This window comes from Hyperoodon ampullatus, assembly GCF_949752795.1.
Source record: "Hyperoodon ampullatus genome assembly, chromosome: 19".
NCBI lineage: Eukaryota > Metazoa > Chordata > Mammalia > Artiodactyla > Ziphiidae > Hyperoodon > Hyperoodon ampullatus.
This window is the reverse complement of record NC_136932.1, coordinates 20,813,211-20,831,235: the sequence shown is the minus strand read 5'-3', so window position 1 is coordinate 20,831,235 and position 18,025 is coordinate 20,813,211. Positions and strand designations below refer to the sequence as shown.

The following is an 18,025-nucleotide window of genomic DNA, read 5'->3' as shown; positions in this document are numbered from 1 at the left end:
CTCTCTGACACACCTAAGGGAGAACTCCAAGAGAGGCAGGAGGCAGCCGTTCTCAACATCCTTTGCCTGGTTTTAGTTCCCAAGTCTGAGGTTTACAGAAGTGGGGAGGGGGAGGAACAAACGTTTCACGGCGTTGTGGGGGAGGGGAGAGGCGGGTGGTGCTCGCCCGCTAAACGTGGGACTTGAATAAATGCAAAGGAAAAAACAGGCATCCACCTCTCCTGGTGCAAACTGGTGCTTAAATTAGCCAACTGCCCTGGGTGAGCCATGACCGGGCAAGGAGCGGGGAGTCCTACACGGAGACTGGAAACTGGCATAATCCTCTGAACTCCTTCTCAGGGGGCACTGGCCCAATCTGCACCTCCCCGACGGAGATTCAGGAATTCCTACCCGATTCCTCTTGAGGGATGCACTCCCTCTAACTTAAGACAAAAGGCATGACTTTGCCATCAGTGTTTTCAGGTTTTCTGGCTCCAAACTGAATCAGTGAGAGCAACAGCCAGTTTCCCCAGATGGACCAAAAAGACGAAAGCCACGTCAATGGAAAGGAACATCCAGGGTCCTTCAGGGAGGGGGAGCCAGAGGGACAGGTGCCCATCCACTCCAACCCAAACCAGCCCAATCCCATCAGAGTGGCCCTTGCGCACTTGTCCAAGCTGGAAGAGCAATCAAAAGGCCCTGTTACCTCCTGTGCACTAGGCAGGTGGTTTGGAGAACCAATGGGTTAGGAAAGCACGGGGCCAGACCCTGGCTCAGCGCCGTGCGACAGCGGGGTGGGTACTTGGCCAGGACAGGACAGAGCACCTGGCATTTCCCTGCCATCCCTCCCGCCACCAGGCCTGAGTCTCCCCTGTCTCACTCGGCCCAGGGTCTGCAGCAGGGAGCTTGCCTGAAAGAAGCCCAGCTCTACCTATCCGGATGGAAAGTTCAGTCTCGGGGAAGAGCAGCCTGGGACCCTCAGCATCAGACTTCTTCATCAACGCGGGGTCGAGGTTCAGTGCCAGGGCCATCTGGGGGTCTTCTGCTGCACCCTGAAACGAGAAGCAGGGGCATCACTGTCACACCTCTCTGCCTTCATTCCCCCGGCCCCTCCAGCTCCCGGCAGCCAAGGTGGTTTGCCCTTCTCTACCGAGAGCCCCGGGCCAGCCTAGTCCCCGGGCCAGACCCAGCTGTCAGGCTGGGCTGAGTCAAGAGCAAGACAACAAGCTTTCTGGCTGCAGAACTTTGAGGATGACAACAATGGGACCTGAGGCGTCGGTGCTGATCCTAGAAATGGGAAAAACACACACTGGGAAAGAGCGGGCCGAACATCAAACCCCCCTCCACGATTCAGCACCGCTGGGCAGATGGCAGAAGGGACTCAGTTCCCCAACTGTCAAAAGAAGCCTGGAGGGCAGGTCCGCTCAATGGCAGCCTCGCAGCAGGAGCCAAGGTCACCACCTCTCCAGAGATCAAAAGGGGACAAGGGTCAAACAAAAGCACCTCAAAGGAGGGCAAGTGACAGTCGTGGAGGAACAGCACAGTTGGAGGCAAAGCCCAGACAGCCTCAGATCACCATGTCACCCTCTGCTTTGTCCGTAACCAGTCATTTTGACTGTTTTTGCATTAACTACGCAAAGTTTGATTTTGAGCCCCGTGTTTATTTAACAAATATTTATTGACGGCCAACGGTGTGGATACTTGGTGAACTAACCAAGTTCTAGCTCTTATGGAGCTTATGTCCCCGTGGAACACAGGAGGGGCAAACAAGTGAACCTACAACGGGGCTGTGAACTTCTCCTCCGAAGACATGGGCAGGAACCCTCAGACCCTAAGGGAAGGTGAACAGGATCACCTCGATGGGGAAAGAAACAGCAGATATTTTTTGAAAACCAGGCAAAAATAGTTCTAAACAGAAGTTTCCATTTAAAATGTGTGTCCCAGGACTTCCCCGGTGGCGCAGTGGACAAGACTCCGCGCTCCCAATGCAGGGGGCCCGGGTTCGATCCCTGGTCGGGGAACTAGATCCCACATCCATGCCGCAACTAAGAGTTCGCACGCCACAACTAAGGAGTCCACGAGCCTCAACTAAGGAGCCCGCTGCCACAACTAAGACCCAGTGCTAATTAATTAATTAATTAATTAATTAATTAATAAACGTGTGTCCCTAATAGGGGAGAGAAGAAGGCTTGTTCATCCAATCACTGAAATCCATCTATTCATAATTAAATACTAAAACTGTTTTCTTGGGTAAGTTTCATGAAGGAATCTCACAAAAGTTATGCCTGGCTGTGTCTTACACACACACACACACACACACACACACACACACACACCCCTTCTTGTTTTCTCATCATCATGTTGATCACGGATCAGAAAGAGAAACTAATGATTCTGACATTTTACTTCACTATTTCTGTCCAACTAAATGTGAACAACGAAAACATAAACCCTTCCTCTCACATCCTCTCATTTCTCCAATATATTGATATTGTCCTAATCATTTATTTACAATGTCTTCTATAATGCACTTTTTTTCAATTGAAGTATAGTTGATTTACAATGTTGTGCTAATTTCTGCTGTACAGCAAAGTGATTCAGTTATATATATATATATATATACACACACACACACACACACACACACACTCCTTTTCATATTCTTTTCCATTATGGTTTATCACAGGATATGGAATATAGTTCCCCTATAACGCACTTTAATAAGGGTGCCGACACCTCCTTTAACTTTGTTTTAAAAGGGAAAAAAAGCCTGGTGGTGTGGTTTGAGCTGCCCTCATTAAAGTTCTTAGGACCCTCTGTAGAATCCTAGGGGCTGTGGGGTCTCACCTGCTCTGTCACTGAGAGAGGCACCAAGAGTGGCAGACTGTCCCACTGTATGAGTCAAGGTTGACGCTGCAGATGGACGACTCTTGGGGACAGAAGGGACTTGGGGAAGGCCGGCGCCTCCCCCCGCCCCCCCCCACTGAGTGACAGCTGGTGTCTGTGCCATGTGCCTCGGGCCGCATAGTCGCAGCTCTTTGTTTGTTTATAAGCTTTAATTATTTCTAATCCTACATCTCACGCTGACATCTGAGGAATCACTGCAGCCATGAAAGACGTGTATTACTAGGAGAGTGCGTGCGTCGGCTGGTGTTTCTTCCTTTGTCTTGCTTCTTTTTAGAACGTGATTGATGCGGAGCTGGGGGGAAGGAAATGGAAAGAGAGCCACTTCATTACAGCAGAGATGCGGCCACCTTAATACGCTCGGGGCTGCTGCTTTGAAGGGGGCTGATCAGTCGGGGGCAGCTGGGAGAGACCCTGGTTTTAATCGAGGACAGCAGTTTTCAACTGGGGTGTCTCTGTCCGCAGGGGACATCTGGCAATAGGCGCTTTTGTATGTGGGCGTGGGGGAGAAGAAGGGTGTGGACATCTAGTGGGTAGAGGCCAGCGATGCTGCTAAAAGCCCCATGTCATGCAGGATGTCTCCCACCACAGAGGTCGATGCGGCCAAATGCCAACAGTGTTGAAGTTGAGAAACCCTGCTTCAGAAAGATTTAGGACGATCAGGACCTCCCTGTATCGCTGGTCATGCTGAGAATGCACAGACCCTCTTTTTATTGTCAAGATAAGAATTTTCCCGCTTCCTCCAGGAAGCCTGCCTTCCAGGTGTTTGGCAAACTTATATTAAGCATCAGCTGTGCACCAGAACCATTTTAGGTCCTGATGGTACGAAACAGTCAAGTCCCCTCTCCACACGGATCTTCCAGAGACAGACCATAAACAAACAATAAATTATAAAGTCGAGGGCCAGGTCGGGATAATGTTGAGAAGAAAAACAAACTCATCGCCATAGTTACATAGGACAGTTGTCATGTGTACCAGGTTCAAGCCCCAAGCCAGGCATTCTTCTAGCATCTCCTAGCATCTCATTATGAAACGCAAAGCTGGAGGACTCCTCCAGACACGGTGCTGAGGGAGGTCTCTCTGAGAAGGCGGTGTCTGAGCAGTGACCTGAATGGAAGGGAACAAGCCACACTGATTTCCGAAGATGGGCTTTCAGGCACTGAGCAGGAGGGCAAACGCCCCCCACCATGACCCCCCTGCTGGCCATATCTTTTGACCATCTCATCAACCTACATTCCGCTGGCTGTACTGCTTTATTTCAGTGCTGGGGGAGGGGTGTACTAATACAATCCCACCCCAGCTTCACTTAGAGGCTGCCTTTTAAAAAGCTGGACAAAACCCCAGCAGATCCCACTTATACCCGCCCCCGTCCTGGGCACTCGGTCCCACGTGTGGCCTTGGGAAGGGTGGGGCAACTGTGCAGCGTGGGAGTGGCAGGGAGCACCCACAGGGTGATGCCGTGGGGCAGCTCCTACGCCCCGGTGCTCCCTGAGCATCCCTGAGCCCAGGCACCGGCCAGCCTCCCGGGGCTCCTTTCAGACTCCCTTCGGGATTCCAACATCCCCTCCCTCCACTCTCAACTGCTGACGAAGAAAACAGAGAAATACATCCCTTGGAATTTCAAGGAACAGCCTGGCAAGGGACACCAGCGGTGCCTTGGTGGCTTTATCATAATGTCCATGATGCTGGGGGAGAGTCAGGAAGCACCTGCAGGGCCAAGGTGGCTCTCATCCTGCAGGCCTGACACCACCCCTCACTCCCTGGAGCCCTGTCTGCTCACCCAGCAAGGACACTGCAGGTGGAGGGGATGCTGCATTGTTGTTGTTGTTTTTTACCAGAGCCTTAAATAAACACAGCTTGGCCTGTGCAGGGGCGACCAAGTCCCCTGGGGGGGGAAATTCCTTCTCTACATCTTCTTGCTTTGCTGAGCATGCCCCCCTTTACTTGATATCAACACTGTCTTTCACTTCTGAGGCTTTTTTTTAAATCTCTGCAAAGCTTTTCCATCCGGGCTACCTCACTCAATCCTTGCAGCCCCATAAGGACGGCGAGGTGAGGGTGTGATCCCTTCCAGGGCAAACATCTGACTAATGCAAGCTGTTCTCGACTTTGCACCGCGGCCCTGAGAGCCCGCTAGGCTGCCCATCGGCGGGGCAGTGAGTCACTCTCCTTCCCCTGACTGTTTCATCTGAGTTCCCGGGACTCTGGGCAGCTCAGGGTTGCTGTGTCGCCTTGTAGCCCCCAAATGTCAAGGCACTGAAACACAGGCTCCTTCCCAAGCTACAAATCTCCCTCTCCTTTTGCATCACCCGCCACCCCACCCCCCCCACCCAGTGCTTCCCCTGCCCTCCTCCCCCGTCCCCAGCCAATCCTCCAAATCCAGCTCAGTACAGAGAGCAGGGAGGGGGCTGCTGGGAGGCGCTGGGCAACATCCATCCAGGGCCAAGGAACTTGAGATCATTGTCCTCTTGTGACTATTATTATTTTATTATTATTAATGGTTGGGGCAAATCCCTGGCTCAGAATAAACAGAGCAACTTCCACCCACTCTGAAAAGACAGCGCCAAGAGACGCGAGCTGGAAAAGCCTAGCACTTTCCAGAAGGAAAAGGGGGAGAGTGGAGAGACAGGGAAAGAAGGAGGAAACAAAATGAGATGGGAAGGGAGGAAAGCAGCCCTGCAACATGCTCGACGTGAAAGCCAAAGAACTTCAAAACATAATATGTACGTCTCCCCCAAGGAATAAAATCCAGATGCTGTTCATCAGCGTTTGCTGCCCCAGGAAGACAACTGCTGGTTGCTGATGTTTCTACAGCCCCAAAGAAACGAGCCACAAAAGGACCGAGAGCCTGGAGCGCAACCCGACAGGATGCAGGAGTCTCCAAATGAAGTCTACGATGGCAACGACGCAAAGCACAAATGGAAACTCGCCACAAGGTCCCGAAGCCCTGCGGGCCCTGCAGCCCCCAGAACTCAGGGCAACCAGCTGGATGCGTTCACCCGCATCCCAAGAGCATCCTCCCCTACGCTCACCTGTCTCTGGTTCTTCTCCCACTGGGACCTACCATTGCTGTTACCAGCCATCAGGGGAAGCAGAACACATCAACCTCCATATACTCGCCCACGTGCTTGGGGCAAGCTTGACCTCCACCGGACCCACACAGGCACACCCTCTATCATGCCGATTCAGGCCACGGGGGGTCCTCCGGGATGTCTCTGCGCCTCCCCGGCCCTGTGGAGAGCAGTCTCTTTAACTGAGCTTTGTCAGGGGGCCACAGGTCCCTGATGAAGAGCAAAGGGAAAGGTCGCAGGATTCACTGGTGCCCCCTGCCAGCCACACACAGCCAGAGCAAGGCGGGCGCTCCACCCCAGTGGGGAAGCCGGAGCGCGCCCCCCCCCGGGGAACCAGGCGCACTGATGCTGGGGGTGGGGGGGGCGCCTGGCAGCCCCGAGCAGACTTTGTCTTCTCTCCCCACCGCCCCACCAGCTGCTGCCTCTGCCTTCCCCACTTAACCCAGACACACAGGGTGACGGGAAACAGTGGATGCTGTTTTCATTACTAAGAAATTGCAATAATAATGACACTCATACCATGATCTGAAATTATTCCCCATAATGGAAAAAAAATTAAATGTCGCCCCTGATCACCAGCCGGAATATGGATGATGCTTACATAATAGATGACCTTCTCTCCTGGGGAGGCCGGTAGCACCCTGCTGCCCAGGGCTGGGCGCGCATGGGGCGGTGAGTGGCTGGCCTCACAGCAAACAGGGACACAGAGTGGCAGAGGGGACAAGTAGCTGCTGTCTTCCCTGCCTCGTTTGCCTACACACTGAGGGATCCCGGGTCATAGCCAGGAGCCCTAAAGACAAGGAGAATGACAACCCAAAGTCCTTGGTCCCTACTGGTTTGGGAAGCACAGTTCATCTTGCCTGAGCGCACTAGGATTGCACCCCAACCCAGGTCTGCCCCTTCTCCTTACAGTAACAGCATGACATCAGGTTTTCAAGCTTCTAATTGTTCCATCCTTGATGCTTTTAAAATCCTGGATGAGGAGGTCTGAGCTCCCTCCTCCAGGAAGCCTTCCCGGATAAACCCAGCCTAGTCGGGATTAAATGCGCCTCCCTCTCTGTGCTCCCCTGACATCCCACACATGTTTCCCTCATCACATTTGCCAAACTGCACAGTAACTCTCGGTTTCCTTGGCTATCTCAAAATCATGAGATTCTCAGAGCAGGAGCTGTGTCTTCCGGCTCTCCTATGAGGGCCTAGCACAGCGTCCAGGGACCAAGAACTCAGTGAATTTACAGGAATGAGCTACACTACAAAACCTCCAAAACGAGAGGGGAAATGTTGTATAACACAGAAGACAAAGATCCGGGTAAACGCAAAATGTTTAGGCCGTGAGAAAGAAGGCAAAGGGGATTAGTGCAGAGAGGGCAAGAAAAGGCTTAAAAGTATCAGAGTTTCTAGGTAATGGCAAAAAGCATGACTTTCTACCCAGCGCCAGCTTCTCTCCCCTTGACGGTTGTGTAAGATCCTCAACATCAGCCCTGAGACCACATGGGGATGGGCAGCCACCCACCCTGTGACTCTCCACCCAGACGCTCCAACTCTACTCCCCTTCCTGCACAAATACTCAGAGCGGGGCAGCCCAGCTCACTTCCCGGAAGGTAAGATCTCTCCACTCCGAAGCCCAGGATCCCACCAAGGCCACATCTTCCAGCTTCCTCCCCATCTCCTCCACGACCTCAGCCTAAAGCTTCCCAAAGGCAGAGTTCATTACAGAATTCTAGTTATGTTTAAGCTATGTAAGTATGCTATTAATCAAACTATCTTTTTAGGGACAAAACCTTCTCCTATTTCTGATGCCAAATTACTATTCATAATCAAGCCTATTTAATCACACACAACAGATTCTAAAGCACCACACAGCTCTCTCTGCAAAGGTACAGCTCCCTGAGGGTCTGCAAAGATAGCCCTCCAATCGCTGCTCCATGCAAGCGGCTCTGTGCTGTGCTCCAAAGAGCCAGGTTTCCTACTAGCATGGTTGACAGAGAGACGGCGAGTGGCAGAGTTTTCCAAACCATTATGCTTTTTCTTATAACTCAAAATATGACTTTTCCTTAAACAATAATATAAATCTAAATGAACGCAAATACCTAAGTACAACGAAGTATTTTCTTTCTAATCCTCAATGATTATCCTTAATCCCACAAGTCATTAAAATCTATCTATAAAATCCACACTGACACACTACTATATATAAAATAGATAACTAATAAGGACCTACTGTGTAGCACAGGGAACTCTACTCAATACTCTGTAATGGCCTACATGGGAAAAGAATCTTAAAAAGAGTGAATATATGTGTATGTATAACTGATTCACTTTGTTGTACACCTGAAACTAACACAACATTGTAAATCAACTATAGCCCAATAAAAATTAATAAAAAAAAAAAAATCCAGGCTGAGCCTTTTCTGGCTTCTTAATATTTTGAGAACCCCCAGCTGGTCTTTCCAGGCAACTTTTTCTGACCTTTGTTATCCTTTCGGAGAATATCAGATTCCTCCAGAAATCTGCTAAAAGGCAAGATTTCTCTTCCCAGGAAAAACAATGCATGCGTATCAGACACTCACTGCTGGTAATAAAATACCCCAAAACTTAGTGGCTTAGAACATCAATCAGTTATTATTGCTAGATTCTTCTCCATAGGCCTGTCGTCCTCCAGCAAGCTAAGTGGGCTCATTCATATGGCAAACTCGGGTTTCAGGGGCAGCAAAAGAAGAAAACATCCAATGTCAAGTGCTATAGTCAAGTCTCTGCTTGCATCACATTTGGTACCACAGCAGGTCAATGACCATCCAGATTGAAGGGATGGATAAACCAACTGTACCTCTTGTTGTGTGTGTGTGGGGGGCAGGCAGGGGGGAAGGGTGGGGTCCAGGGTCACGTGTCATCATATGGATAACAACGGGGGAGAATTTGTGGCCATTTTTGCAAACAACCACAGCACATAGGCACAGACAGACAAAACGCAGCCCTCTGGATCCATGGGTGAAACTCAAAACTCAATCTCACATGCCTAAAACAGTGCTTCTCCAATGGGGACCCAAGGACATATTCGCAGAGGTCAGAAAGTTTTCTATAAAAATTTTTAAAGTTTGTATTTTCACTTAAACTATAATCGAGGGCTTCCCTGGTGGCAAAGTGGTTAAGAATCCACCTGCCAATGCAGGAGACACGGGTTCGAGCCCTGGCCTGGGAAGATCCCACATGCTGTGGAGCAACTAAGCCCGTGCGCCACAACTACTGAGCCTGCGCTCTAGAGCCCACGAGCCACAACTTCTGAGCCCACGTGCCACAACTACTGAAGCCTGCGCACCTAGAGTCCATGCTCCACAACAAGAGAAGCCACCGCAATGAAAAGCCCGCTCGCCCCAACTAGAGAAAGCCCGCGCACAGCAACGAAGATCCAACGCAGCCAAAAATAAACACAAATAAATAAATTTTTAAAAAATAAAAATAAGCTATAATCAAAAGAAAAAATAATAACACTACAATCTGAATCACCAGGGTGGCCTCTTTATAACCAAATCCTACCACTGGATTTCAGTGCCTTTGTTGGCCTTTGTGTTTATGACAGAGCAGGGACCGAGCAGTACTGCATTCATTGTTGAGGGCTAATTGTTGAGGGCAGGCTCAATGGACAGATGATACTGGAAGCCAAGCTCATGCCAAATACCTTCGTGAAGCCCTGCGTAGATGGGGGAGGTTCCCAAGTAGTTCTAGAACAGCAGGAGAACTGATTCCTTCCAGCAGTATTCCTGGGACAGACCTGCCAGAAGCAAAGGCAGCTGATCGCGGCAGTCAGCACAACTGGCTCTTGGAATTGGTGGTTTATTTTTGGCAAAACCTCATCTGTCACATCACAAAAATGTTGTTGGTTTTGATTTGATCGGTTTTGTTGTTTTGATATGAACTGACACGTTTTGGTTTCATGACTGGGGAAGAGCCAAAAGCATAAGGACTAACATATACCTTAACGTCATGCTCGTGCATATTCAGGCTTATAAATGCGTCTATAATGGGACAAAATAGCTCGAATCAACATTGGCACTGTGTGAGCTTTACTTCCTTTCAAATGAATACGTACGTTGAGTCAAACGGGGAAAAAAACACTGGTCTACAGGGCGAAACAATGGCTTCTCCTCCTCTGGGTTTCCCTCCGTATCAACTCTCCTTCAAAATACAGCAACGTCTGCCTTCCCTTCTCTAAAACTGAGAACTTAACAGTACACAGTGACCCAACGATGGTTTTTCTATGCTCAAAATAATGGAAACTGTTGAAGTCACAACTCTCTGGGCCTCCTGTAGCTAAAGCAGCGTGTTGACCGAGACACCATACACACTCCTGTGTGTGGACAAAAATCTCCTGAATGACCCCTTTTGTCCTGAGCAGCCAGTTCCCAGGGTCCCCTGTTCCCTGAGATGCTCCAAGAGAAAGGATTCCACAGATGATAAACGCGGAAAACTTGAGAACGTCCGTACAGAAGAGATAAAGACTCTAAGTCCCACAGCAAAGAAGTGGTTTTGTTTAAACCTACATTTCCCATACGAATTTGGCCACACACAGAACTTATTAATATTCAGCAGATGAAGCTTTAAGGGAAGAGGGCTCAAAGCAATTCTCTTCTGTTCCCAATGCTCAGAACATTCAGCAAAATACTTCTGCTTACACTGGAATATGATCATATTTATCTAGAAAAAAATCAAAAGGCTGGATGAGGTATCTTGGCCTCAAATATCTATCACTTTCACAAATACAGGTCTGTTGATCATCCTTAAAGATGAGTCAGTAGAATGTATTGTGTGTGTGCTTCTCCCCCTGCAGTCACACCAGCTAGAGATTATGAAAACCAAGAAGGTTATTAGTCTATAAAACGCAGCCCTTCCTTTTTTTTTTTTTTACTACTAGAAATAATAGTAACAAAATAATAATTATATATATATATATATATATATATATTTTTTTTTTTTAAACAGTCAGTGCTGGAAAAGAGATCTTTATCAGAGCACCGCTTTCTATTGTCAGTGCTGGAAAAGAGATCTTTACCAGAGCACCGCTGAGGAGAAAAAAACTAATGTTTCTGGCTCATCACCAATATATAGCTTTGACAACCATAAAATCATAAAACGATTTTTCTTGACTCTAGGAAGAAGAGAGAGAGCAAAAGAGCATCTGTAAGACAGTCACGACCCACAGGGTGAACTGATTACTCAGGAGGCCTCTTCCCATAAAATTCTGGTGAGGAATCAAAGTACTAAAACAATGCAACACCAGATCCAGGGTGAGTTGAGGCAGAGAAGATGGAGTGGGTTGGAAAGAAGTATCCTTGGTATTGACCCCAATGTTTGCACAAACCCTCTTGTCTATCCCGTGCTCAGCTTCTATCTGCCTTTTCTTGTATTGTCACACTCGATCCTCAGTATCTTTCTGTGACGTAGACAGACAGTGTCACTACCCCTATTATGGGCTCAACTGTTGCACTCCTACCCTACCCCACCCCCCGCTAAAATTCATAGGTTGAAATCCTAACCCCCAGTCCCTCTGAATGGGCTCTTTAAAGAGGTAATGAAATTAAATGCAGTCTTTAGATGGGATCTAATTTAATATGACTGGTGTTCCTATAAGAAGAGGAAATCTGGGCACAGACATGCGTGGAGAGAAGATGGTGTAAAGACACAGGGACAAGACAGCATCTACAAGCCCAGGACGGGGGCCTAGAACAGACCCTTCCCTCATCGCTCTTGGGAGGAACCAGCCCTGCCATCATCTTGATCTTGGCCTTCCAGCTTCCAGAACTGGGAGGCAATAAATACCTGTTGTTTAAGCCGCCCAGTCTGTGGCACTTTGTTACGCAGCCCTAGCAGACGAATACACCCCCCTATTTTACGTTTGAGGGAACTAAGTCATGAAAGCTCAGGACCTAACATTACACTACTCGTCAGAGGCATGAGCAAGATGTGAACCCAGAACTTAGGATTCCAAATCTCCCTACTCCTCCCACTACCATGCTGTGATCAACCAGGGATACACTAAGACAAGGGGGGGCTTCAAGAAGCAACCCCACCCATATCAACCCAAAGGGTGTGCGTGGGAATGCACATACTAGGTGCCAATTTGTGAGCTGTGAGCCAGTGGAGAGAGCTGTCTGAGTGTGATGTTCACACGGAGGGGTGATCAGTGCCCCTGTCTGTGGTCCTGGCAGAATTTCAGAGACACGGAGCCATGAACCACGCACGATGGCCCATGAGAACTCACTTCACGGATGCAGATGGACAGAAACTAGCAAGATTCTATGGGGTAAGGACCCAACTGAAAACCAGGTCTCCAGGCTACAAGAGAAAAATGGGGAAATGTTACTACGGTTGTTAAAGATGATCTAAAATGAGAAGTAAGGCAGAGAGAGCTTGGTCGCCAGAAGGGACAGAGGTGCCCTCAGCGCCATGCTGGGGCCCCCGACCCATCAGACATCTGTCCAGGGGATTGGCGTCCAGGGAATCAGAGCGAGAAGCACTCACTCCAGACCAGGAGAGAAAGAGCAGCAGCGGGACTGAGATGTCAGGAAGGCTTCAGTGTTTGTCTCCTGAACCATTTCAGGCAAAGCATGACTTTAACCGCAGTCCACTGGAGAGAGGCCTGGGAGGATGGGGTGGGGAGGTGGGGAGCAGGATGTCGGCAGGGCCCTGGGGTGCGGGAAGGACTTCACAGCATCATCCCTGCCTCTCACCCTCACAGCCAATGCCTTCGTCCATCCCCCAGCCTCGGCCCCTGTTCACACAGCCAGCCATCTTCTCAGCAGCATCCCATCCTCATGGGGCCTTGACCAGCAGGATCTGAAACCTCAAACCGTTTCTGGAAATAGTCTTTCTGCCTCCTGATAACTGCTGCCTCCAAGGCTGAGACACACAGCTTCCTAAACGGAACTGTTGACCAGGGTCTACAGCCCAAAGGAAGCCGGCTGGGAAAGGTGGAATCAGGGGCCAGTTAGTGACTCCAAGGAGGGCGAGGAGGGGAGGGAGAGGCTCTGGAAGAGGGTGGAAATCCCTGTGCATTTTTATGCTAAGGAGCTAGTGTGCAAATGGCAGGCAAACTTCAAAACAGAAGCTGTGGCTTTGAAGAACATGCTTGATTTTTTTTTTTTTTTAATGAGGCTTTATCCAAAGCATCACTCTGCTTGGAGCAGAATTAATTATTCAACTGATGTGGGCTTGATGAGGGCTTGGCAGCTGAGAAGGGTTGGAAGCAGCTTGCTTCTAAGGAATTTTTTTCTGCTTCCTGCTGTGGGTACCTGGGGACCAGCATCTTCCCCTTTTCTCTCTTTTCCAAGCCTCTGTCCCAGAGCAAACAGCCAAGCTGAGACACACAGCAGGCCCATATGAAGTCTCAGCTGCTGCACAGCAAATTACCGCAAATTCAGGGCTGAAAGCAACACTCATTTCTTATTGTTCAGTTTCCACGGTTCAAGGATCCAGGAAGGGGTTCAAATGGGTCCTTTGCTCAGAGTCTCACTGGGATAAATTCAAGATCACAGCCAGGACTTCCCTGGTGGTGCACTGGTTAAGAATCCACCTGCCAGTGCAGGGGACACGGGTTTAAGCCCTGGTGCGGGAAGATCCCACATGCCATAGAGCAAATAAGCCCGTGCACCACAACTACTGAGTCTGCGCTCTAGAGCCCGCGAGCCACAACTACTGAGTCTGCGCACGGGGTCCGTAACAAGAGAAGCCACCGCAGTGAGAAGCCCGCGCACCGCAACGCAGAGCAGCCCCCGCTTGCCGCAACTAGAGAAAGCCCGCGTGCAGCAACGAAGACCCATTGCAGCCAAAAGTAAAATAAATAAATAAATTTATTTTTAAACAAAAGAAAGATCACAGCCAGCTGGGGCTGAGATCCCATCTGAGGCGCTCATCCAAGTGCGCTGGTTCTTGGCAGAATTCAGTTTTTTGCAGATGAAGGACAGAGGTTCCCATTTTCTTGGTGGTGGTGCTGGGGACTCCTCCCAGCAACCAGAGACCACCCTCAGGTCCTTGCAGGCAGCCCCCACTGTGGGCAATTCACAGCACGGCTACTGGCTTCTTCAAGATCAGCAGGGGACGCTGTCTCACTTCATATCCCTCTGACCCCAAGAAGGGCCAAGACACTCTTTTAAGGGTTCACCTGATTACATCAGGCCTACCCAGGATACTCTCCCTATTGATGAACTAGAAGTCAACCGACAGAGGACCTGAGCAGTAAGTAATGGCAGTGAAACCCCACCAAGGGGAGGGGATCCCATGGCACGCACACCAGGGGATGCGACTCAGAGGGGCGTCTCGGGAGTCCACCTACCACAATCCCTGTGGTGCAAAACTCTCTCTTCAACATCCCTATCACCCTAAGACTTCTAGAGTCTAAATTTTCCCTTCGATGACTAAATCGGAAGCCATAAATTATGGACAAGATTTAGTGGTCCACCAATACTTTGTAGCACAAAGTCTCCATCAAAGCCCCGACCTCATAGAACACATCTAGTATCTTCTGGCTCATCAATAAACCATGGCAAGGCAGTGGCATATTCCAGGAGTTCTACCAGGCAGAGGCTTCGGCTCAGCCATCAATGTGGAAGAGACCAGTGTTGGCCACAGGGCCAACTGATCCATTAGGTACAGGAAGTGTAGAGCCCAGCACCCATTTTCAGGGGCCCCCCAGAATGTTTTAATCTCTTTTAAAATAAGAAAAAAGAATAATAATGAAACATACTAACGAATCCAGCTTGGATTATATTCATCTTTATGCCAACATAGCTGTAAAATATAATTTTCCATCTTTTTTTTTTTGGTGGAGGAAGGGGTCCACAAAGATGAAAGCTCCTACGGCCCCCAAAGGTCCAAAGGTGGGCCTGGCAGTGGTGCCCCTTCAAGGTACACATGGGTTTTCCTTGCACAGCCCCACAGTGACTCCAGAGGGCATCTGACCCTCCCTCAGAAAGAGGACTCAGGCCAGCCCGGGGTCCTACAGTGCTGACCTTTGGACTAAGTGAATTGAAAATACTAAGTGACAAAGCAGGATAGATCCCCTGCCACTGCAGGACAGTGTTGATATGCTAATTAGTCTGATGGGAACATATCAGCCTGAAGTTATAAACACGGGGCTAACAAGGCCACGTCTGGTCCCTGGATGAGCCCCATGGTTATGTCGGAGACCTAATGACCATCAACCACCTCACGGCTGGGAGCGGATGGCCTCCAGCGGGACGTAAGGACACAAATGAAGCAATTAAAACCCTCCTCACACGCCAGGAAATGGGCATAAGACTATTTATTATCAACAATGTCAAGAGGATCATCATCTTATTAAAAAAGAAACAGAGAGAGGAGAAAATTGAGCGTGTCACTCAATTTTGTCAGAGCTAAGTATTAAGGTGACACTTGGGCATTAAGATGGAAGGGGCTAGAGACATACCAACACGAGCTGGGGGAAAGAAAGGACGGAAATATGCCAAGATGGATAAAAGCATAAAGAAGAGGGCGAGGCTGAATAGGTGAAAAGGAAACCAGGCTGGACAATGAAAGATGTAGGAAGAGGCAGGGTTGTCATCCCCCACAAAAGCTGTGACACCGGGTCACACAGGGAGCTCTGTTATTAACGTACTTCAACTCTTGCTCAAGAAACAAGGGGATTCAGACTGGATAGTCCCGAAGGCCTGTTCTACACCCAACCTTCTATAGATCTATAAATTTCTGGTTCCAGACAAAGACATCAACTCTCACTCCATGGAAGACAGAAGCCCACCAACTATTCCTCCTCCGCAGCCTAGCTTTCGAAGCCGCTGAGACAGTGCATCTTAAGGAAAAAGCCCCTGGCTGCAAGGTAGGACTTCACCCCAGATGGATCAGGGTGACAACCCAGCAGAGGGCAACAGTGCAGCCACTCCAGACCCTCCAGGGCGTCTCCCCGGGCCGGAGGCTGGCACCTCTCACTGCAGCTGTAGCAGGGCTGCCGTGTCACGGGTAGAGGCTCCTCGTGGGAACATCATACCCAGCGGGTTCTCGAGAGGAAGAATGCCCATCTCTTCCGAGGATGGATTCCCCCAGCTTCAAGGCGGGGCCTGAACAGAGGAAAATGTGACGCCCACACAAGCCAGCCAAGACTCTTTCGGGCAAGGGCGTTTCTCCCCTGAGGATGATCTGCAGATAACTCCCTCCCCATGACACAGGGAAGCCGGGGAAAGAGCCACACATGAAAGACGTGAACGTCTTGAAGGTGATGTTGTATCTAGATATTCACGGACCTGCTACAGTTAGATACTATACCTTTTTACTATAGAGAAAGCACCCTGCCAAGAGGAATATGCGTATAAAAGTGTGTGTGTGTGTGTGTGTGTGTGTGTGTGTCCCTGTTATTTGGAAGACCCAGATACAAATATATCATGGCAGAAGTCCTCAAATTGGCCTCCACATCAGAGTGCCCTCCTGGGAAGGAGGCCAAAGGATTGATGTGTCCATTGACAGAGGTGGACTAATTTAGGAGAGAAAAATCACAAGCATCCCTTCCCAAACTAGAAAAAGAATCCACATGGAAAGCTCTGACACAGAGGAAAGAGCCTTTTGCAAAAAAAGAAAAACAAAAAAACAAAAAAACCCACAACCCCATCACAGGTAAAAGGTACTGACTGCTTTTCTCCACTATGTAGCCACAGGTGGAAAAATATAGGAGGCATTCACACTATACGCCTTCTGAGTGGATGCAGGAGGCCAGCAAACCAGCCCCGGATTAATGAGAGAGCCGGCTGGAGAGACAGTCGCTGCCAGGATATGAGAGACACGAGGGAGGGTTAACTGTGTCCTGGCCCCTGGACCACACATCTAAGGCGAGCGCTTTCCTCTGCCTGCCCGGTTCTTTTCCATCTGCAGCTGTTTGTTGCTGTTGCCCTCCCCCGAGAGCAACTGAGATCATTCACATCCCCTCTCCCCCACCCTCCCCCGCCTCCTCCTGGGCGCCTCATCCCTCTTCTAACCTGTAACATCCTCCTGCTTGCCCCGGGCACAGGGACGGGGGAAGAAAGATTAATGTGCTCTCTGGGGGGAACCGGAAAGCAATACTGGGATTTGGCAGTAGAAGCAAACGCGTATCTGGAAACTTAGCTGTTGCCCAAGAAACCCCATGAGCTACAGGCGCGAGCAGGAAGGGAAAGCGTGTGTTACTGAATTTACACGGGTGCCCCTGTGCACGTAAATACAGAGAGCCTGAGGCTCAGTGCACAGTTTGGACCCATCATTGCAACCTGGCTGCTTGCTGTTCTTTGTCTCTTTTCCCCCCATTTCTAAGTGTCCCCCGCCAGGACAATTGTGTGGAGGGAAGGACATAAGAGACTGAAGGGCCACTGGCCGGGCTTAAGGTCACACGGAGGCAAATGACTAATGGGCTGTCAGGTCCCCTCAGCCATGCCGACTGCAGCCCACCTGCCTCCGCCCAGATCCACACCTGGCCTGTGGGTGCAGGTGGGTGGGTGGAGCCGAGGGCCACGTGATGTCCACAGAGGCCCCGCCTTCCACCTAACTTTCTCACCTTTACATTTGCAGTACTATTAATTTGGGCTGGTAATCAGGAGTTTATTACAGGTGACAAGCCATTCATCAGAAGCTACCGCATTCTGGTCCCAGCTACACTGTACTAATACAGGATTTCCCTTTTATGCCTGAAACAAAGAAAATCCTGAGCATCTGTGCTGTCGAACTGCCAGACAGGCAGGGAAGAGAAGCCACTAATAAGACAAAATATATTACAGCCCCATCAGCTTAATATCTACATGAGAAACCCAGCTTTGACATCTTGCTGAGGGCAAACTCGCCGATGAGGGTTAAGTCAGCTGTAATACACCAGGATTTGCCCCAGAAGGCTCTTGTTCTATGCCTATTAAAAAGGCGACTGGGGGATTAGCTACGAGAACGGCAATCCAGGGGGGCCTGAGTCAAAGGACTATGAGTCCTTGGGTCACGCAGGGCTTCTAAGCTCCCCAGGCGGGGAGGAGAAGCTTCCCCATCAAAAGCAAAGCAGAGAACCAATGGAAACTCATTTCTCCTGAAAGGATGCA

At 49.7% G+C, this 18,025-nt stretch overlaps 1 protein-coding gene across 1 annotated transcript in view; it reads right to left on the bottom strand.

The window, feature by feature from the left end:
* The window catches only part of SLC39A11 (solute carrier family 39 member 11), a gene marked incomplete at its 3' end in the record, with an annotated part of 291,548 nt that overhangs the window by 196,475 nt on the left and 77,048 nt on the right, over nt 1–18,025 (bottom strand). Inside the window, exon 5 of the mRNA XM_079724775.1 lies at nt 911–1,031. Within this exon, the coding sequence (XP_079580901.1) occupies nt 911–1,031 (121 nt within the window). The remainder of the gene's footprint in view (nt 1–910; nt 1,032–18,025) is intronic.